Below are 22,117 nucleotides of genomic sequence, written 5' to 3'. Positions count from 1 at the left end.
GACACTGTCAGTGGTTTATTTAGAATTCAAGGCACACTTAACCAGCATGGCTTCCACAGCATTCTGCAGCGATATGCCATCCCATCTGGTTTGCACTATCATTTGTTTTTTAACAGGACAATGAGCCAACACACATCCAGGCTGTGTAAGGGCAATTTGACCAATAAGGAGAGTGATGGAGTGCTGCATCAGATGACCTGGCCTCCACAATCCCCCGACCTCAACCAAATTGAGATGTGTGCCAAGAGTGTTCATGTTCATCTGCTTAACACTCTTTTGGTTACTACATGATTCCATATGTGTCATTTCATTGTGTTGATGTCTTCACTACTGTTCTACAATGTAGAAAATAGTAAAAATAAAGAAAAACCCTTGAATGAGTAGGTGCTCTAAAACTTTGGACCGGTAGTGTATATATTTAAAAAAAAAAAAAAGAGTTCACTGGGCCTTTACTAGTTCTGTATTAGTGGAATGACATAGCCGTCTGTAGGGCGGGCAAAGCATTTTTTTCAGCATCCACCAGCCCAAAATCCGTAGCACCCCCACCCCCAAACTACTTCCCGCGGCTATGCTCCTGGCAGTAAGCAACACACTATACGCTCTCTCTTTATCTTCCCTGAATTCTTTGACAGTTTGTTCTTGTCAAATCAACACACAGCCTTTCACTGCCGTCGTTTGTGTTTCCCTCAAGAGTTTCAGTTTCTCTTCCTCTCATCCACCTCTTTATCTCTCCCCTTCTCTCTCATTCTTTCCGCCACTCACCACACCCTGTTGGGTTCAATAGGGGCACGTTTGACATTAACCCTAGACAGTAACCAAGGTGAATCATAAAGCATCATGTTCTTTCTCAGGCTCACTGGGTATGAGAATTTCCCTCCATCCCTTGTTCAATCTATTTCTATCATCTGTGTGCATCTCCTCTCTCTCTCTCCCTCTCTCCTTAGCTTAGGAGAGACAGAGAACGTGTCTAAGGGTGAGAAAACATGTGCTCCTTCCATGATCGCTTAGCTGGTTCTTCTTGTCAGAGTTTCTCACTCCTCTTTCACTTTCACATTGGCAGCCATGCAACTGCGCCAGGGGCCATGTTTCCCCTCTGCCACGTGCCTGTTTCAGTTCGGAGAGGGAGCACGGAAGTCAGTGACATGCAGAGAGAGGCGGGGGTGTGAGAAAAGAGAGAGAGAGTGAGAGATGCGGGGGGAGAGCTGGTCACCGCGAGTGGTAGTCTTTTGGTCACGATATGTGTTTGGGCTCATTGTGTTTGTCTGAGGCGGAGTTTCCTCCCTCAGTGATATTACTGGCTTGTGAGGTTAGTGGCAAACGAATAAGGATACCACCAACAACAATACTCAAGTATTTCATCATATCAGTATTCTCTTAGCATGACATGAATGGGGAAAAACTAAAATAATGTAATTCTCTTGGTGGGAGTGTTGTGTCAATTCTTGTGTAAATTCTTTGGAAGGCCACATGGCTTTAGTGAATTAAAGCGTGGTATCTGCTGTAAAAAAATGTTTTGCCTCACACACATTCCCCTCATTTCTCCTGTCATTAGTGACTTACGCAAGAGCCCCTGGCACTCAACCCCGCGGCCTCTGGTTTAACAAACTGGCCAGGTGCCAGCCTGCACTCTGACTATGTATTTTGTGGTAGGGCTGAAATCAACTGGTAAAGTTTCACATTCTTGTATATTTCTATAACAAATGTACTGAGAACTTGTACCCAGGAATGAGCAGATAGGTGTGAGTCTGCCCACAGCATGGCGCTGCCCCTGTGTTCAGTACAGCAGAGTGTTAGCTTAGCAACATGGCCTCATCTGCCCCTGTGTTCAGTACAGCAGAGTGTTAGCTTAGTGACAGGGCCTCATCTGCCCCTGTGCTCAGTACAGCAGAGTGTTAGCTTAGCAACATGGCCTCATCTGCCACTGTGTTCAGTACAGCAGAGTGTTAGCTTAGCAACATGGCCTCATCTGCCCCTGTGCTCAGTACAGCAGAGTGTAAGCTTAGTGACAGGGCCTCATCTGCCCCTGTGCTCAGTACAGCAGAGTGTTAGCTTAGTGACAGGGCCTCATCTGCCCCTGTGCTCAGTACAGCAGAGTGTTAGCTTAGCAACATGGCCTCATCTGCCCCTGTGTTCAGTACAGCAGAGTGTTAGCTTAGTGACAGGGCCTCATCTGCCCCTGTGCTCAGTACAGCAGAGTGTTAGCAGGGCCTCATCTGCCCCTGTGCTCAGTACAGCAGAGTGTTAGCTTAGTGACATGGCCTCATCTGCCCCTGTGCTCAGTACAGCAGAGTGTTAGCTTAGTGACATGGCCTCATCTGCCCCTGTGCTCAGTACAGCAGAGTGTTAGCTTAGCAACATGGCCTCATCTGCCCCTGTGCTCAGTACAGCAGTGTGTTAGCTTAGCAACATGGCCTCATCTGCCCCTGTGCTCAGTACAGCAGAGTGTTAGCTTAGTGACATGGCCTCATCTGCCACTGTGCTCAGAACAGCAGACTGTTAGCTTAGCAACATGGCCTCATCTGCCCCTGTGTTCAGTACAGCAGAGTGTTAGCTTAGCAACATGGCCTCATCTGCCCCTGTGTTCAGTACAGCAGAGTGTTAGCTTAGCAACATGGCCTCATCTGCCACTGTGCTCAGTACAGCAGAGTGTTAGCTTAGCAACATGGCCTCATCTGCCCCTGTGTTCAGTACAGCAGAGTGTTAGCTTAGCAACATGGCCTCATCTGCCCCTGTGCTCAGTACAGCAGAGTGTTAGCTTAGCAACATGGCCTCATCTGCCCCTGTGTTCAGTACAGCAGAGTGTTAGCTTAGCAACATGGCCTCATCTGCCCCTGTGTTCAGTACAGCAGAGTGTTAGCTTAGCAACATGGCCTCATCTGCCCCTGTGCTCAGTACAGCAGAGTGTTAGCTTAGCAACATGGCCTCATCTGCCCCTGTGCTCAGTACAGCAGAGTGTTAGCTTAGCAACATGGCCTCATCTGCCCCTGTGCTCAGTACAGCAGCAGTGTGTTAGCTTAGCAACATGGCCTCATCTGCCACTGTGCTCAGTACAGCAGAGTGTTAGCTTAGCAACATGGCCTCATCTGCCCCTGTGCTCAGTACAGCAGAGTGTTAGCTTAGCAACATGGCCTCATCTGCCCCTGTGTTCAGTACAGCAGAGTGTTAGCTTAGCAACATGGCCTCATCTGCCCCTGTGTTCAGTACAGCAGAGTGTTAGCTTAGCAACATGGCCTCATCTGCCCCTGTGTTCAGTACAGCAGTGTGTTAGCTTAGCAACATGGCCTCATCTGCCCCTGTGTTCAGTACAGCAGAGTGTTAGCTTAGCAACATGGCCTCATCTGCCCCTGTGTTCAGTACACTAGTGTGTTAGCTTAGTGACAGGGCCTCATCTGCCCCTGTGTTCAGTACACCAGTGTGTTAGCTTAGTGACAGGGCCTCATCTGCCCCTGTGTTCAGTACAGCAGAGTGTTAGCTTAGCAGGCCTCATCTGCCCCTGTTAGCTTAGCAACATGGCCTCATCTGCCCCTGTGTTCAGTACAGCAGTGTGTTAGCTTAGCAACATGGCCTCATCTGCCCCTGTGTTCAGTACAGCAGTGTGTTAGCTTAGCAACATGGCCTCATCTGCCCCTGTGTTCAGTACACTAGTGTGTTAGCTTAGTGACAGGGCCACCAGTCATCTGCCCCTGTGTTCAGTACACCAGTGTGTTAGCTTAGTGACAGGGCCTCATCTGCCCCTGTGTTCAGTACACCAGTGTGTTAGCTTAGTGACAGGGCTTCATCTGCCCCTGTGCTCAGTACAGCAGAGTGTTAGCTTAGTGACAGGGCCTCATCTGCCCCTGTGTTCAGTACACTAGTGTGTTAGCTTAGCAACATGGCCTCATCTGCCCCTGTGCTCAGTACAGCAGAGTGTTAGCTTAGCAACATGGCCTCATCTGCCCCTGTGCTCAGTACAGCAGAGTGTTAGCTTAGCAACATGGCCTCATCTGCCCCTGTGTTCAGTACACCAGTGTGTTAGCTTAGTGACAGGGCCTCATCTGCCCCTGTGTTCAGTACACCAGTGTTAGCTTAGTGACAGGGCCTCATCTGCCCCTGTGTTCAGTACACCAGTGTGTTAGCTTAGTGACAGGGCCTCATCTGCCTCTGTGTTCAGTACACTAGTGTGTTAGCTTAGTGGCAGGGCCTCATCTGCCCCTGTGTTCAGTACACTAGTGTGTTAGCTTAGTGGCAGGGCCTCATCTGCCCCTGTGTTCAGTACACTAGTGTGTTAGCTTAGTGACAGGGCTTCATCTGCCCCTGTGTTCAGTACACCAGTGTGTTAGCTGAGTGACAGGGCCTCAGATATGACACTCATCTCTTCTGACTGCTGGGCACGACTACATCCCCAAACACGTTACCCAGTCCATTCTGGGATATTAATAATAGATCGCACCAACCCAAGCACCCCCTCTTTACTGAATAAGTAACGTCTTCTGCCCAGGTGGAGATATTGGTGTGTGTGTGTGTATCTGTGTGTGTGTGTGGGACTTTGTGTGTGTGTGTGCTTGGGGGGGGCATTGATGTCGCCAACGGGCAGAGAAGGAGGGGGGTGGTGTCTACTAGGTGACATCATCACAATGTTAAAGAAGACCTGTGTGGATGGTTTGCTCTGAAAAGACCTGGGTTCAGAAACGCTGACTAGAGGCTGAGGTTCCAGGCCCGTTGCCTATAGCGACGGTACTGACCAGGTCTGCCACAGGGGACTTCTTGCGGTTCTGCTTTTCCACCTCCACCTGCATCTTGGCCATGGGTTTGGCCATCGCCAGGGCTAGCTTAGCCTCGGCCTGCAACTTCTTCTGTCTGCTCAGAAAGTCCATGTCCTCCAGAGACTCACTGTCTTCCTCCGTAGTGTCCCGGTCAGAGTAGGACGAACTCTGCTTCGACTGGGGGACAGGGACGTGGAGAGAGTGGAGACAGAAGAATGGGAAATAAGGAAAAGTTAGTGCTTTATTCCTGTTGGGTCTTCGTTCTTCTTGTGTTGTCATTGATAGGTCATTCACTGAACACAGAGGTCAGTCAGACAGGGAAACAGCTCAGAGCTATAACAGCTGGTTATAAATACTGGGATTATCTCCCTCTCTCTATTAGCTGTGTCTGTCAGACAGCCCGTGGCCACTCATCCATGTCCTTCAGAGAGCGTGTTCATATTCAACCCTCATTTGCTGCCGGTGTATTGGTTAACGGGCCAGAAAACGTGAGCATGGCCATTCACTCTCCCCCACACGCTTTAACCAGGGCTATCGCTCTGATTCATACTGAATCTGTCCCTGTCGTTGTCCCTCGCTCGCATTCTGTCACAGTCTTACTGAGTGTGCTATCTCGAGTACACGAGTCACACAGTAGATCTCTCTAAGAATTTCTATTTCTCTCTCATTCTACCTTTCCCTCTCTCTCGTGCTCTGTCATTCTTCCACACAAGTCCTACTGAGAGCTATCTTTCTGACTCATATAGCAAACTCTGTGTGTGAATCCCCAACAGTGAGAGAAACACATTCACACAGAAATATGAACGTGTGTGTGGTCAGTCTGTACCATGGGGGACAGCGGTGTGTCCAGACTGGTCTCTGTCTTGCTGTCGTCTGCATCGCTGTCCTTGTCGCTGCCGCTGTCGTTGACAAAACAGATCTGCAGGTTCATCCCACTCTGCAGCCTGGAGAGAGGAGAGAGAGGAGAAAGGAGAGATGAGGGAGGAGAGAGGAGAGAGAGGAGGGAGGAGAGAGGAGAGAGGAGGGAGGAGAGAGAGGAGAGGAGGGAGGAGAGAGAGGAGAAAGGAGAGAGGAGAGAGGAGAGAGAGGAGGGAGGAGAGAGGAGAAAGGAGAGAGGAGGGAGGAGGGAGGAGAGAGAGAGGATGGAGGGGAGAGGAGAGAGAGGAGGGAGGAGAGAGGAGAGAGAGGAGAAAGAAGAGAGGAGAGAGAGGAGGGAGGAGAGAGGAGAGAGGAGAAAGGAGAGAGGAGAGAGGAGAAAGAAGAGAGGAGAGAGGAGAGAGGAGAGAGAGGAGGGTGGACAGAGGAGAGAGAGGAGGGAGGAGAGAGGAGAGAGGAGAGAGAGGAGGGAGAGAGAGGGGGAGGGAGAGAGGAGAGAGAGGAGGGAGAGGAGGGAGGAGAGAGAGGAGGAGGGAGAGAGGAGAGAGAGGAGGGAGGAGAGAGGAGAGAGAGAGGAGGGAGGAGAGAGGGAGAGAGAGGAGGGAGGAGAGAGGAGAGAGGGGGAGGGAGGAGGGAGGAGAGAGGGACAGAGGAGAGAGAGGAGGGAGGAGAGAGATGAGGGAGGAGGAAAGAGGGAGGAGAGAGGAGAGAGGGGGAGAGAGGAGGGAGGAGAGAGAGGAGGGAGGAGAAAGGAGAGAGGAGAGAGAGGAGGGAGGAGAGAGAGGAGAGGAGGAGAGGAGGGAGAGAGAGGGAGGGAGGAGGGAGGGAGGAGAGAGAGGAGAGAGAGGGGGAGGAGAGAGAGGAGAAAGGAGAGAGAGGAGAGAGAGGAGGAAGGAGGGAGGAGAGAGGAGAGAGGAGGGAGGAGAGAGGAGAGAGGAGAGAGGAGGGAGGCGAGAGATGAGGGAGGAGGAAAGAGGAGGGAGAGAGAGGGGGATGGAGAGAGGAGAGAGAGGAGGAAAGAGGAGGGAGAGAGAGGGGGAGGGAGAGGGGTAGGAAGAGAGAGAGAGAGAGGAGAGAGGAGGGAGGAGAGAGAGGAGAGGAGAGAGAGAGAGAAAGGAGAGAGGAGAGAGGAGAGGGAGGAGCGAGGAGAGAGGAGAGGGAGGTGGGAGGAGAAAGAGGAGAGAGGAGAAAGGAGAGAGGAGAAAGGAAAGAGGAGGGAGGAGAGAGGAGGGAGGAGAGAGAGGATGGAGGAGAGAGGAGAGAGGAGAGAGATGAGGGAGGAGGAAAGAGGAGGGAGAGAGAGGGGGGGAGGGAGAGAGGAGAGAGAGGAGTAAAGAGGAGGGAGAGAGAGGGTGAGGGAGAGGGGGAGGAAGAGAGGAGAGAGAGGAGGAAAGAGGAGGGAGAGAGAGGGGGGAGAGGATGCATCATTACTCTGGGCTAAGGAATGTTCTATGGACTAAGGAAAGTTCGCTCACCAATAATTGCTTGTAGGGTTTTATTGACCCAGATAACATGCATCTAGGCACCGCTGGTTAGAAAGAAACTCAATAACAGTCCCATCTAGTTTTCCACTCAGGCCAAACCCTCCTCCAACTCTCCACCGAGGTCTCAGTATGTCTGTGATAGGACTGTAATAGTGACTAGCCTTCCATAGCATTATGAAATATGTCTACCCCTCTGTTCCTCCCTCTCCTGCTCTAACTTGGGATCGATCCATCCAGGGTGAAGGTTCCATCCAAACAGCTAGACTCCGACGGCTCTCTAGACCTCAGAAGACCTGAGTCCTGTAAGATCTGGATCAAACCCTTTTTGATCAATAATCGGCTTATTTGAAGCAGTAGTTACAAACACATGTAGAGAAAACCTGATCGATTACACAGCCTGGACCCAATCGGTCCAGATTTAGTCAGACCAGAGTAATTGATTGGTAGTTTCAGAGGAAGGAGCATCAAAACGATCCTTCGAACTAGTTCATGGAAGTACCTGACTTATCCAGCAGTATAACCAGTGAGTTCACCCCATAAGAGTTTCTTTGGTGAGATCTAATTTTCTTATAGCATAGTTTCAGATTCATTAACGTTGTGAGTGCCTTTGTGTGTATGACTGTATGAATGTATGTATCCTGGAATACTGGTTCCAGTAAGGTTGAGGTTGTGTGTAGGAGGTCATTTTGGGAAGTGAGATCCACAGTGCCGGGATGCAGAGAAAGAGAGAGGAAATGTCCCTTACTCTCAACAATCAACAGAGGTATCAGAGGGAGAGAGCAGGAGTCTGTCTGTGTTGGGGAGATGGCCCTACATAGTTCCAGGAGATGGACACTTTTACAGGCATTAAGAAAAGGTCAAATCTGACTCTGTTAGAGTAATGTCCAGTAACCTGCCATTTCACTCTAGTGACAGTGCCCACACACATAAAGAGAGTGATGTCATTGTTTCTCAAGAACAGGGACTGGGATTGAGGGTGAAACTGATCTGTGTCTGTATCTGTGTGTTTTTATATGCGTGTGTGTGTGTGTGTGTGTGTGTGTGTGTGTGTGTGTGTGTGTGTGTGTGTGTGTGTGTGTGTGTGTGTGTGTGTGTGTGTGTGTGTGTGTGTGTGTGTGTGTGTGTAGGGCTGTGATGGTCATGGAATTTTGGATGAAGGTAATTGGCCAGCCAAATGAGGCGGTTACCATAATAATTGTTTGAATGTCCCAAAAACAGTTTTATGCATAATTTTCTCTTCTCCTCCTCTCCTGACTGCAAGTGCTGTTATAGAAATAGAATCCATAGAACGGGCATCCCCATTCAAGTCAATGACAGCATAATGGATTTTTTAAAACCTTTATTTAACTAGGCAAGTCAGTTAAGATCAAATTCCTATTTACAATGACGGCCTACCCCGGCCAAACCTGGACATTGCCGGGCCAACTGTGTGCCGCTCTATGGGACTCCCAATCACAGCCGGATGTGATATGGCCTGGATTCAAACCAGGGACTGTAGTGACATCTCTTGCACTGAGATGCAGTGCCTTAGACCGCTGTGCCACTCGGGACTACACCACTAGTGGCCATTGCGAGTGCACCCATAGGAGCAAAGCAGAAAGTCAAATATGTGCTGTGATTTGTTGATTCAACTCAACTGACATTACAAAAAATACATTCCATTGCATGAGCCACATCAGCTAACATCATTTGAATGAACATTCTACATTACCGTGGAAATGATTGCATCACAATACCAGGCAGCCATTGCGAGTGTACCCATGAGTTTACCAGTCAAGGTGAGAGCTTCCAAGCCCGTTCTATTCATTCTAATTCTATGTCTGCTGCTGACTAGTCAACCGGAGATGTTGTGTCAGCAAGGAGTAACAAAGTTTCATCACATTGTTAGAGTCCATGTTACGGCTGAAACGTATTCAAACGCCCGGCCGCCCCATCTTCAGTCAGCTGTGTGTTGTTGACTTTGTGGGATTGATGTACAGCTGATGATACATGTGTCTTACCGTGAGGACAGACTGGGCTTGCCACTCTTGCTGCAGCTGGTATAGATACCCGGCCCATCGTCAAAGAAACTACCCAGGGCCAGCTTCTGCCGGATGGATTCCCTCTCATTCTTTTGGGCCTGGAGGGGAGAGGCAGAGGGTTAAGGAGGCCAATCATAGAACTGAAGACTTCCCCATTTGTTTAGCAGTAACCTTGTGGTGAGGAGGGGAACTGACAAAGACTGTAAAACATGTGGAGAGCTCGAGACACCAATACTATTATAATATTCACCACTAGGTGGTGCAGATGTATGAGAGAAAGTCCAACACATTTTCACTGGTCACTCTCTCCACTCATGCAGTCAAACACACACATTCCTAAACCACTGAGCATCCCTGTCTAATAGCACTATAAGCATTCCTGCCTCCTGGGCCTGTTTTCCAGTAGGAATTCCCACTTCTGACTCAGTCAGCCTTGGCAGCACTTAACACACTCACACCCGGAGGAACACTCATATGTGCTAATGGCACCACAGGTGGCTGGTGAGGGGAGGACGGCCCATATGGCTTGAATGGAGTGAATAGATTGGTGTCAAACACATGGAAACCTTGTGAATGTCACCGTGCACACGCCATGAGAAGAAGTGTGTAGAGACAGGCTTTCTCTCACACTCCCTGGGCTGGGTTATCAGCCACAGTAACCAGGCCTATCAGTAGACAGACAACACAGTGTGAGAGTTTAGACTGTTCAAGGCCGCTACAGGACTGTTTGACTGTTGTTGTTACAGGTGGTGCTGGGAAGTCAAATGGGTACCAGAGTCAGATACAGCGCAGTATGTTTTGATGCCGGGGGGTCCTCCAGGATGAGGAGTGTTTGGGGGAAATATTGACCCTCTCTAAAGGCCCAGACGGAGGAAGAAAAAATCCTTTCAGTGCTCACACACATACACACACACACAAAGAGCAGGCCTTTCAGAAATCAGGAGAGACGAGAGGCGAGAGGTTTAGAGAAAGAGAGAGGAAAGCCTTTAGAGAGCTTTGGAGGAGAAGGGGAAGGAGGTGAGGGGAATGAGAGCAAAGGAGAAGATGGCAGAAGCCTTGAGTGTTATCCCTCTCTTTAACTCTGTCCTCAACCTCTTTCAATTTCTCCTTACTTCTATCTCTCTTCCACTAACTCAGTCCTTCTCTTCCTTTATCTCTCAACCCTTCCCACACCTCCCACACCTCCCATCGCAACATTACCATAATCCCTCTCCACACCAGAGAGCCCAGGAGACACAGCTACTGTTGGCACTGCCAGGACACACTGGCACCCACAAGAGGGGGCTTGGCACAGAAGGGTGTTTGTGTGCGTGTGTGTGTGTGTCTGTGACTGAGTGAGAGAAGAGAGTGTTATGAGGGTTACAGGGTGAGGCAAGATGATGACATTTAACAGCATCACTTTACCACTCCTCAGACACTAACAATCACACTCGCACACACACACACACACACACACACACACACACACACACACACACACACACACACACACACACACACACACACACACACACACACACACACACACACACACACACACACACCCCTTCTAACTCCCTGTACACTACACAGTGTCATGTTATAACACTGAGTGTCTGCAGTTCCCTATCTGCCCAGCAGGTGTCAGTGCTGAGTAGTGGCGCTCCTGAGTTTTTGTTGTTGTAATTACCATAATAACAGACAAGGACACTTGTGTCACAACAGAGAGGGGTTGGTGACAGTAGCCATTGTTATGTTAGCCTCATGGGTGGTGGGGGTACTTATGTTAGGTGGTAGGTGGTCTTTCTATTGGAATGTCAGGTTGGAATGTTTGGGGTGAAGTGGCAGTATGTGTGTGGTTTAGTGGGTGTGTGAGTGTGTTATGTTCGGTTAGGGTTAGCCTGCATTCCTACATTCATCACCATTCTTATTAGGTGTATTATTGTAAACAGACCAAAATTGCTTCTAAAACGCCCCTAAAGGCTTCTGCATACTAAGTTCGGTTGGCTCCTAGCAGAACTCATCTAGGCAAAGTGAACATCTGTGCCTCACATACTCCCTTAAAAGACCTTTGTTTGAAAAATGATAAAAAAGAGGCAATAGTACTGTTTGTCCCTCTTGAGACGTGGTAGCCAGTATATACACTTCCTCAAGATAGTCAGAATTAAACGAAGATAACTCATGAAATCTGTCATTCATTTTGACGTTCATGCCGAGGAGGTCTTTGTCGTTTTATTTGACATCTAACTAAGATGTTTGAATGCAGTATTTCTCAAGTGAAAAAATGTGCATGAAAACGATTCGTCTCGTTCAACGCTGTCTTAGTGCTCATTTGAAGGAACATTCTCCATTATGATGGAAATTATTGCACTTAATTGAAGAATCTCTACTGCCGAAAAAACACTTGCAGAATATCAAAACGAACAAAAACATCACAATATACCTCATAATATATGCACAAACTGTTTCGGGATGGGAAGCATGCGGACGCTTTTAGGCAGAACCCAAAACAACCATAATCCTCTACCTAACACATCTACCATAGTAGAACCCCTCTATATTTCACACCTGCTTTCCAACAGGACTACCTTCCTTCACGTTAAGCCCCCTAACTAACGAGCTAAAGGGCTGCTGGATGGAGGTGTGAGAGAGAAAGGGTTTAGATCTCATCATGGGCAGCATCATAAACCCTTCAGAGAGGTGGCGAGTACGCCACATAGATGTCTGTGACTGTGGGGGTAGCAAATGGACCCATCTCTCTCCCTTTAACTTCTCTCCTTTCCTCGCCACAAGAGTCATGCCATTCATTTAAGATTTGTGACAGAGCTTTCTTCTCCTTCTCCTCCCAACAAACATTCCCTGTGTTATTACCACAATTCCTTGTGTGCCAAGCCTCCGCTCCAAAGTGTTTGACATTGTGTGTGTGTGTGTGTGTGTGTGTGTGTGTGTGTATGTATTAGAGAGTCATATGCACCCCCAGTCAACAAGGTTCTGATAAATGACTTCATTTCCTGGTCCTGTGAAAAGTGCTGCAGCTCCTAAATTAGATTTTGAGAAACGCCACTGTGCTGAATTGTGTTTTTCCTCAAATTTCAGAAGCAATTTTCTCTTGTGAAAACCCTCATTGATAAGACATGTTCTTCTCCTCGCCCGCGTCTCTACCATCCTCTCCTGTCCCTCTTTCCTACTTTCCTTCAGTCTTCTGCCACAGCGCTCCCTCACTCTGAACAATGGAGGCCTTTCATTGGAGGAGAGGAGGGTTTGCCATTGACCTCGCACCATGGTCTGAGGAACCGCCTGTTCACCCACACAGGCCAGATCCCGTGAGCACAAGGGTGTGAGGAACCGCCTGTTCACCCACACAGGCCAGATCCCGTGAGCACGAGGGTGTGAGGGAGCGCGTGTTCACCCACACAGGCCAGATCCCGTGAGCACGAGGGTGTGAGGGAGCGCGTGTTCACCCACACAGGCCAGATCCCGTGAGCACGAGGGTGTGAGGGAGCACGTGTTCACCCACACAGGCCAGATCCCGTGAGCACGAGGGTGTGAGGGAGCGCATGTTCACCCACACAGGCCAGATCCCGTGAGCACGAGGGTGTGAGGGAGCACGTGTTCACCCACACAGGCCAGATCCCGTGAGCACGAGGGTGTGAGGGAGCACGTGTTCACCCACACAGGCCAGATCCCGTGAGCACGAGGGTGTGAGGGAGCACGTGTTCACCCACACAGGCCAGATCCCGTGAGCACACCCACACAGGCCAGATCCCGTGAGCACGAGGGTGTGAGGGAGCGCGTGTTCACCCACACAGGCCAGATCCCGTGAGCACGAGGGTGTGAGGGAGCACCCACAGGCCAGATCCCGGCCAGATCCCACCCACACAGGCCAGATCCCGAGCACGAGGGTGTGAGGGAGCGTGTTCACCCACAAAGGCCAGATCCCGTGAGCACGAGGGTGTGAGGGAGCGCGTGTTCACCCACACAGGCCAGATCCCGTGAGCACGAGGGTGTGAGGGAGCCGTGTTCACCCACACAGGCCAGATCCCGTGAGCACGAGGGTGTGAGGGAGCGCGTGTTCACCCACACAGGCCAGATCCCGTGAGCACGAGGGTGTGAGGGAGCGCGTGTTCACCCACACAGGCCAGATCCCGTGAGCACGAGGGTGTGAGGGAGCGCGTGTGCGTGTCGGACAGAAAAGAAACAAAAACTGCAACAAATACAGCGAGAATATGGAAACGCTTTAAAAAAAGGTGTTGGTGTGGGTGAAAGAGAAAGAGACAAAGTGAGTGTATGTGTGAGAGAAAGATTACGACAGCTTGTGTGTAATGCAGTTTCAATCTGTGTGGTAGTGTTATTGGGTCAGCAAAGAGGACGGACTCACTATGACGAGTTTTCCAGGCATGAGCGCTGACCTCACACATAAACACACAAGTCAGTATGTCCACTGTGAATGTGTGTGAGTGTGTTCTTCAACTTTATGATGCTTAGTTACATGAAAACACTATTTTGCAGTGCAAAGATCTTAGGGAAACCCTTGTGTTTTCATCAGCCTTCATCCCAAGTCGTTGTCCTATGGACTTACAAGAGACCTTGAGTATCTACAGTTTCCCCATAAATAACCCTTCAGATATCTTATGTCAAAACGGTGTGTGCGTGTATGTGTATGTGTGTGTGTATGTGTGTGTATGTGTATGTGTATGTATATGTGTATGTGTGTGTGTTTTTGTACCCTCTCCGTGTCTGCTACCTGAGGCGTGAGACCTGCTGGTTTATGCAGCGGTGCATTCCTCTCCTGATAAGGGACTTGACCTCTGAGCCCTGGTACCGTTCAAACACAGGTCACAGTCAGGCTGGCCCTGTTACTCTGAACAGACCGCAGCAGGAGAGAGGCAGGAGAGAGGGAGGAGGAGCGAGAGAAGGTGAGAAAGATGAGTCTAGGGGTGTTGAAGGGGCTGTCTGGGAGAGTGGATTTGGCCAGGACAATAACCCTGAGAGTCACATGTGAGGAGGTGTTGTGTGTGCGTGTTTGACCTGAGAATACAATGGGAGCACGCCTCAACACGAAGCTACAGGAATCTGAGCCAAGACTTAAAAGGGCAACACACTGCCTCCTCAGAGAGACTGGCAGCATGACCAGGAATGAACCCATAGTGTGTGAGAGATTTCTGCTGTATGAGAACCAATACCACTATCACAGCATTACATCAAATCAAATCTAATTTGATTTGTCACATACACATGGTTAGCAGATGCTAATGCGAGAGTAGCGAAATGCTTGTGCTTCTAGTTCCGACAATGCAGTAGGAGTAATATAACCTAACAATTCCACAACTACTACCTTATACACACAAATGTAAAGGGATAAAGAATATGTACATAAAGATTTATGAATGAGTGATGGTACAGAACGGCATAGGCAAGATGCAGTATATAGTATCGAGTACAGCAAATACATATGAGATGAGTAATGTATGTAAGGGTATGTATGTGTAAGGGTATGTAAACATAAAAGTGGCATAGTTTAAAGTGGCTAGTGATATATGTATTACATAAAGATGGCAAGATGCAGTAGATGATATATACAGTACAGTATATACATACAGTGCCTTGCGAAAGTATTCGGCCCCCTTGAACTTTGCGACCTTTTGCCACATTTCAGGCTTCAAACATAAAGATATATTTTTTTGTGAAGAATCAACAACAACTGGGACACAATCATGAAGTGGAACGACATTTATTGGATATTTCAAACTTTTTTAACAAATCAAAAACTGAAAAATTGGGCGTGCAAAATTATTCAGCCCCCTTAAGTTAATACTTTGTAACGCCACCTTTTGCTGCGATTACAGCTGTAAGTCGCTTGGGGTATGTCTCTATCAGTTTTGCACATCGAGAGACAGAAATTTTTTCCTATTCCTATTCATCTTTCTGGTAAGAAGAGGGGTGGGGGGGTATGCCTTATGATTAACGAGATGTGGTGTGATCATAACAACATACAGGAACTCATTTTGTTGCTTCCAGCCTACTGACAGAAACTAAAACAAGAAGCTCCCGCGCTCAGGTCTGTTCAACGCCAATCTGATTCCACGCTTCAAGATTGCTTCGATCACGTGGATTGGGATATGTTCCGCATTGCGTCCAACAACAACATTGACGAATAAGCTGATTCGGTGAGCGAGTTCATTAGAAAGTACATCGGCGATGTTATTACCACAGCAACGATTAAAACATTCCCAAACCAGAAACCGTGGATTAATGGCAGCATTCGCGCAAAACTGAAAGCTCGAACCACTGCTTTTAACCAGGGCAAGATGACCGGAAACATGACCGAATACAAACAGTGTAGCTATTCCCTCCGCAAGGCAATCAAACAAGCTAAGCGTCAGTATAGAGACAAAGTAGAGTTGCAATTCAACGGCTCAGACACAAGAGGTATGTGACAGGGTCAATCACGGATTACAAAAAGAAAACCAGCCCCGTCGCGGACCAGGATGTCTTGCTTCCAGACAGACTAAATAACTTCTTTGCTCGCTTTGAGGACAATACAGTGCCTCTGACACGGCCCGCTACCAAAACCTGCGGACTTCACTGCAACTGACGTGAGTAAAACATTTAAACGGGTTAACCCTCGCAAGGCTGCAGGCCCAGACGGCATCCCCAGCCGCATCCTCAGAGCATGCGCAGACCAGCTGGCTGGTGTGTTTACGGACATATTCAATCAATCAATCAATTCAATCTTATCCCAGTCTGCTGTTCCCACATGCTTCAAGAGGGCCACCATTGTTCCTGTTCCCAAGAAAGCTAAGGAAACTGAGCTAAACGACTACCACCCCGTAGCACTCACTTCCGTCATCATGAAGTGCTTTGAGAGACTAGTCAAGGACCATATCAACTCCACCCTACCTGATACCCTAGACCCACTCCAATTTGCTTACCGCCCCAATAGGTCCACAGACGACGCAATCACAACCACACTGCACACTGCCCTAATCCATCTGGACAAGAGGAATACCTACAGTGCCTTGCGAAAGTATTCGGCCCCGTTGAACTTTGCGACCTTTTGCCACATTTCAGGCTTCAAACATAAAGATATATCGGCACTGTCGGTGCGATGCATGAAGAAACCAGCTGGCTGTACCGACTCCAATAGCGTGTCTTGAGTGAGCCATGTTTCCGTGAAGCAAAGAACGTTACAGTCTCTGATGTCCCTCTGGAATGCTACCCTTGCTCGGATTTCATCAACCTTGTTGTCAAGAGACTGGACATTGCCGAGTAGTATGCTAGGGAGTGGTGCGTGATGTGCCCGTCTCCGGAGCCTGACCAGAAGACCGCTTCGTTTGCCCCTTTTACGGAGACGTTGTTTTGGTTTGTCGGCTGGGATCCATTCCGTTGTCCTGGGTGGAAGGCAGAACACAGGATCCGCTTCGGGAAAGTCATATTCTTGGTCGTACTGATGGTGAGTTGACGCTGCTCTTATATTCAGTAATTCTTCTCGACTGTATGTAATGAAACCTAAGATGACCTGGGGTACTAATGTAAGAAATAACACGTAAAAAAACAAAAAAATAATGCATAGTTTCCTAGGAACGCGAAGAGAGGCGGCCATCTCTGTCGGGGCCGGACTGTACTAAGACCACATTACCCCCCACATGACCTACGCATTACAGTGTCTCCACTACGTTCACATTATGTCATCCACAATCCTCACATTACGTCCCACACCATCACCATACCAGTGTTCCAGCACGCTGGTGCCTTGCAGACAGAGCCATTGACTGTAGAGTTTGTGTGTGGAGAGGGTCACACCAAATCTACAAGTCAAACTCACAAACTCATGAAGGAAACCATTTCCGTTAGCAACATGTTCCGCCAATTGACATTATCCTGAGGAAAGAGACCCTTCTGTTCACTTCACACACACTGTTTATAACAGTGCCATTACACTGGTAAAACATGCAGTACCTAAATACCAGAAAGATAGATAACCAGAAGCAACATTACTTCCATGTCCTTTACCTCTTTGAGTTTGTAGTCATCAGTGAGGCAGAGGGCAGAGGCTGGACAGATGACATCATCCATTCCAGCACAGTCTGTGTTATCCAGCACTTCCTTCATCTTTCCCTCCCTCCCTCTGCCTCTCTCACTCCCCCTCTCTCTCTCTGCCCCTCTACCACACACCCAGTTAGTGGGTCAGTATGAGCCGGTTCACATGAAACCTAGCCTCACTCAGAACCAAAGCTAACCCTGCCACACAGAGAGAACAGTTATCACAGTTATCCCTCTACCCATGCCTCTCTCTCTCTCTCTCTCTCTCTCTCTCTCTCTCTCTCTATCTACCTCTTCTCATGGCTTCCAGAGTACAATGGACAGCAGTAAAAACCCTTTAGACCCTCCCTTCAATCCTCTGGGCGGTCAGAGAGAGAGAGGGAGGGAGAGAGGCAGGGAGAGAGAGAGAGGGCACACACTGGTGTTTTTCCCGCTCTCACACCCTAATGTGTGGACAGCTGCTGCTCCTGGGACAGTTTGGAAAGCGTCACCTCAGTGTTGGTGTGTGTGAGTGACTGAGTGAGTGAGTGTGTGTGTGTGTGTGTGTGTGTGTGTGTGTGTGTGTGTGTGTGAGGGAATGAGTGAGTGAGTTTGTGTGAGGGAATGAGTGTGTGTGAGTGAGCGCGTGTGTGTAGTGAGGCCTACATATTTGAGTTGGCATGTCAGTGTATGTTTTTGGGTCTGTGTGTATGACTGACAAGGAGACTGAGGCCAGAGGGAGTTGTGTTCCCTCACAGTCAAGGTAAAAACAGAGCAGACCCTGATCCAAAACCCCTCAAATAAAGCCAGTAGAAGAAATACAACTACACAGAAACACAAGACAAGACACACAAACCCCAAGTGTATAGGATCTGTGCACACTCTGTTTGTGTGTGTTTGTGTGTGTGTTTGTGTGTGTGTCAGGGTTCAGGAATTCAGGAAGTACACAGAACTTCCAATTCTAATGTTCTTTAATGGAAATGTGGAATTCGAATTTGGTTTACTTTCTGAATTGACTGGATTTGAAATAGAATTGACCCCAACCCTGGTGTGTGTGTGTGTGTGTGTGTGTGTGTGTGTGTGTGTGTGTGTGTGTGTGTGTGTGTGTGTGTGTGTGTGTGTGTGTGTGTGTGTGTGTGTGTGTGTGTGTGTGTGTGTGTGTGTGAGTGTGTGTGTGTGTGTGTGTGTGTGTGTGTGTGTGTGTGTGTGTGTGTGTGTGTGTGTGTGTGTGTGTGTGTGTGTGTGTGTGTGTGTGTGTGTGTGTGTGTGTGTGTGTGTGTGTGTGTGTGTGTGTGTGCCCACATTTCCTCTCACAAACCTCACACACAAAGGAAGGAACCTCCCTAAATGATTCCCCACTCTCATACGTAACTATCTCTCTCTCCCAGGTGCTGACTGACCTCCTTTATCCATTAAGTCACAGTGAAGGGAGGGATAGAGGGATGGAAGGAGGGATAACACTTATATAAAAAGCTAATTAATGTGGCACTCCGGACCGTGGAGAGATTAGTCCGGTTAAAAACCCATAATAGAACACGAGCTGAATGTCATTCTTCAATTTGTTACATTTTCAATCTCATCTCTCCACCGTGTGTAATGATCTCATCTTACTGAGACTCACACATCGGTCATAGCAGACTAGACTACCTTTAATTCACTCACTCAGAGCATCAGGACAAAGAGCAGGATAACTACTAAAACTAGCAGGAACACTAGAAAAACATGACAAAGTGCCATAGTCTAATGATAGAGAAAGGCTGGAGGAGGAAAAGAGAGGTGATGAGAAGGGAGCGAGGGAGGATGAATATAAAGTGATACTGATGGTGATGAGTCACAACGTCTCTTCTGCTGCACACACACACACACACATTCAGGCACGCATGCACACACACACACACAATAGGGGACAATAAGGGATTCTATATCGCAACATGAAACAGTTTGAATTCCCTTTGAAGAACTGTGTGATGTACACCAGTGGAATAATGTATCAGCATGATAGCATGCATTATAACACACACACACACACACACACACACACACACACACACACACACACACACACACACACACACACACACACACACACACACACACACACACACACACACACACACACACAGACAACAAACAAACAACAAACAAACACACACATGGAAGCAAAGTCATTTTGTGCACACAAGCACACAGATACATTCACACACACACGCACACAAACAGAAACCCACAGGAACACACGGCTGGATAACAGGATATGGAGTGAGTCTGATTCAGTGCTGATCCCAGGGGATTATGGGTAAAGCAGAATTACTTATCTGGCCATCTCCTATATCCGCCTACACTGGGACCTGGACAATACAACACACACACACAGTCACATGCAGACAAACACACTCCCAGTAGTGCTGAGGGCTGTATATTGGTAAACACTGAACCCTTCTGAACCCTCCACATCATGAACTGAGAACGCCCAGGTTCTGTGATCCATTAGTGAGGCTGACCTCATACTAGTGGTGATAGCACCTCATCGCTGACTCAAAGAGGGGGAGGAGGGGGAGGGAGGGACAGGGGGAGGGAGGTAGAGGGGGAGGGATGGACAGGGGGAGGTAGAGGGACAGGGGGAGGGAGGGACAGGGGGAGGGGGAGGGGGAGGGAGGTAGAGGGGAGGGAGGGTTAGGGGAGGGAGGGTTAGGGGAGGGAGGTAGAGGGGGAGGGAGGAATGGGGGACGGAGGATGAGGGACGGGGGGAGGAAGACAAAGGTAACACAGGGACGATCGTGACTAGAAAGGATAAACACACAGATCACACACAGATTATTCTCCCATTACGTCAGTCTCAGCTCAAGGTCAAAGCATTCTCTCTCTCTCCTCCAGGACAGCATAGATAGAGCAACAGAATGAATAGAAGAAGACATCAGAGAACACAGACACATCTAGTGAATGGCTGACAACCCACAGAGAGATACAAGGCCAGGTCTTCCTCTAAAAGTTACTATTTCTGCTGTTGACAATGTTTCAATTGTGAGGTCAGCTGAGCTCGAGAGGAAGAGAGAGAGAGTAAGAGTAGTTCATTGTTCCAGTAGAATAGAGGGGACTGTGGGAGAGAAGGCTCCTGGCACCTCCAGTAGGCCTGGGATCCAAGTTTCCAGCCATAGAGGAGACGGGCAACGTGTGTGTGTGCGTGTGTGTGTGTGAGAGAGAGTTTATTGCCCCACATTTCCAAGTGAATTTAAAGTTTGACCACAACAAGAAAGACTCTGATCTGTTTTTATTTTGGGACAGGGAGAAAAGAATGCTGCTGTCATGGCAACCCAGTGCATTTCTCCATGGCAATGGCCTGTGCTCCAAACAAATTGGGTTGGGAAAAAGGAGCAGGGGCCCAGTGGGAAGTCTGTTAACAAACAACCCCCCCCCACACACACACACACACACACACACACAAGGGTGTGTGTGTCTCTTGTGACTGCAGTGTTCTCTTTCTAGTCTGAGACACAGTATCTTCCCCATCATAGACAATGTACTATCAGATCAATGTACTATGAGATTCAGTAGCGGTATATCTCCTCAGCATTACTAATTCATCAGCCATCAGCCCACACAGTGGAACACACACCACAGACAACGTTTCATATGATCAACTGCTCTACAGCATACTATACGTTGTTCTCTCTCTCTCTCTCTCTCTCTCTCTCTCTCTCTCTGTCTCTCTCTCTCTGTCTCTCTGTCTCTCTGTCTCTCTGTCTCTCTGTCTCTCTCTCTCTCTCTCTCTCTCTCTCTCTTCTCTCTCTCTCTCTCTCTCTCTCTCTCTCTCTCTCTCTCTCACACAAATACATGCACACACACATACACCAGGCACACATTGCAGTCAGGACTGAGATGATCTGAATCAATCAAAGAGCTCTCTGAACCCACACACACACGCAGAGACAGTGCTGTTACCCAGGGAGGTGGCCCAGTAGATTGGGTAACCGGAGCTCCAGGGCACTTGGCTCTGGTCGTGAGGCCCAGGATGGCACCCTGACGCTGGGGTGCTACATCTCCTCATCACCCCTGCCCTGGAGCTAACATGGTCTCACAGCTAGCCTGATCCACCCAGCTCACTGGGGCGTTTCACACACACACACACACACACACACACACACACACACACACACACACACACACACACACACACACACACACACACACACACAATACATTAAGGCCAAGGGACTTATTATTATTATTGAGTATCCGTGTGTGTGTGTGTATGAAGAAGGGAGTTGCATGGGGTATGGAGGCTGCAGATGCGGTATCTCCATTCCCCCATTACGGCCTTGACCTGGCAGATATGTAATCGTGGGTCAAACAGTAACTTCATTGGTTACCTGCAGATGAGGGCGGCAGGGTAGCCTAGTGGTTAGAGCGTTGGACTAGTAACCGGAAGGTTGTGAGTTCAAACCCCCGAGCTGACAAGGTACAAATCTGTCGTTCTGCCCCTGAACAGGCAGTTAACCCACTGTTCCCAGGCCCTCATTGAAAATAAGAATGTGTTCTTAACTGACTTGCTTAAATAAAGGTTAAAAAAATACAAATAAAGATCAGTGTGTGATCCTATTGGCTAATGGCCCCTGACATTGTAAAGGAACTTCCTCCTTGTACAGTGAGATAAATCCAGAACAAAACCATTCCCCCTCTCCAAAACACAAACCAATGACAGTCAAAACAGAAGGAGATGAAAGGATGGGAAGAATAAAGGATTCCCCCTCCTCCCGTCCCCTCTGAGAACCACACCTTAGACACCACCACCACCTCCCGTCCCTCCTGAGAACCACACCTTAGACACCACCACCCCCTCCTCCTGTCCCCTCTGAGAACCACACCTTAGACACCACAACCACCACCTCCCGTCCCCCTGAGAACCACACCTTAGACACCACCACCACCACCACCACCACCACCTCCCCCCTGAGAACCACACCTTAGACACCACCACCACCACCTCCTGTCCCCT

At 48.8% G+C, this 22,117-nt stretch overlaps 1 protein-coding gene across 3 annotated transcripts in view; it reads right to left on the bottom strand.

The window, feature by feature from the left end:
• schip1 (schwannomin interacting protein 1) overlaps positions 1–22,117 on the bottom strand; it is a 59,231-nt gene that overhangs the window by 4,041 nt on the left and 33,073 nt on the right. For 2 of the 3 annotated variants that reach the window (XM_042296079.1, XM_042296081.1), the window contains 3 exons: positions 9,103–9,221; positions 5,569–5,686; positions 4,722–4,919 (listed from right to left, as the gene is read on the bottom strand). In XM_042296079.1, the coding sequence (XP_042152013.1) occupies positions 4,722–4,919; positions 5,569–5,686; positions 9,103–9,221 (435 nt within the window). Of the gene's footprint in view, positions 1–4,721; positions 4,920–5,568; positions 5,687–9,102; positions 9,222–17,115; positions 17,406–22,117 lie in introns of those variants that run through there. The other variant, XM_042296080.1, reaches the window with a different exon arrangement.

This window comes from Oncorhynchus tshawytscha, linkage group LG13 (assembly GCF_018296145.1).
Source record: "Oncorhynchus tshawytscha isolate Ot180627B linkage group LG13, Otsh_v2.0, whole genome shotgun sequence".
NCBI lineage: Eukaryota > Metazoa > Chordata > Actinopteri > Salmoniformes > Salmonidae > Oncorhynchus > Oncorhynchus tshawytscha.
The sequence above is the reverse complement of the archived record's forward strand: the minus strand, read 5'-3'. Positions and strand labels throughout refer to the sequence as shown.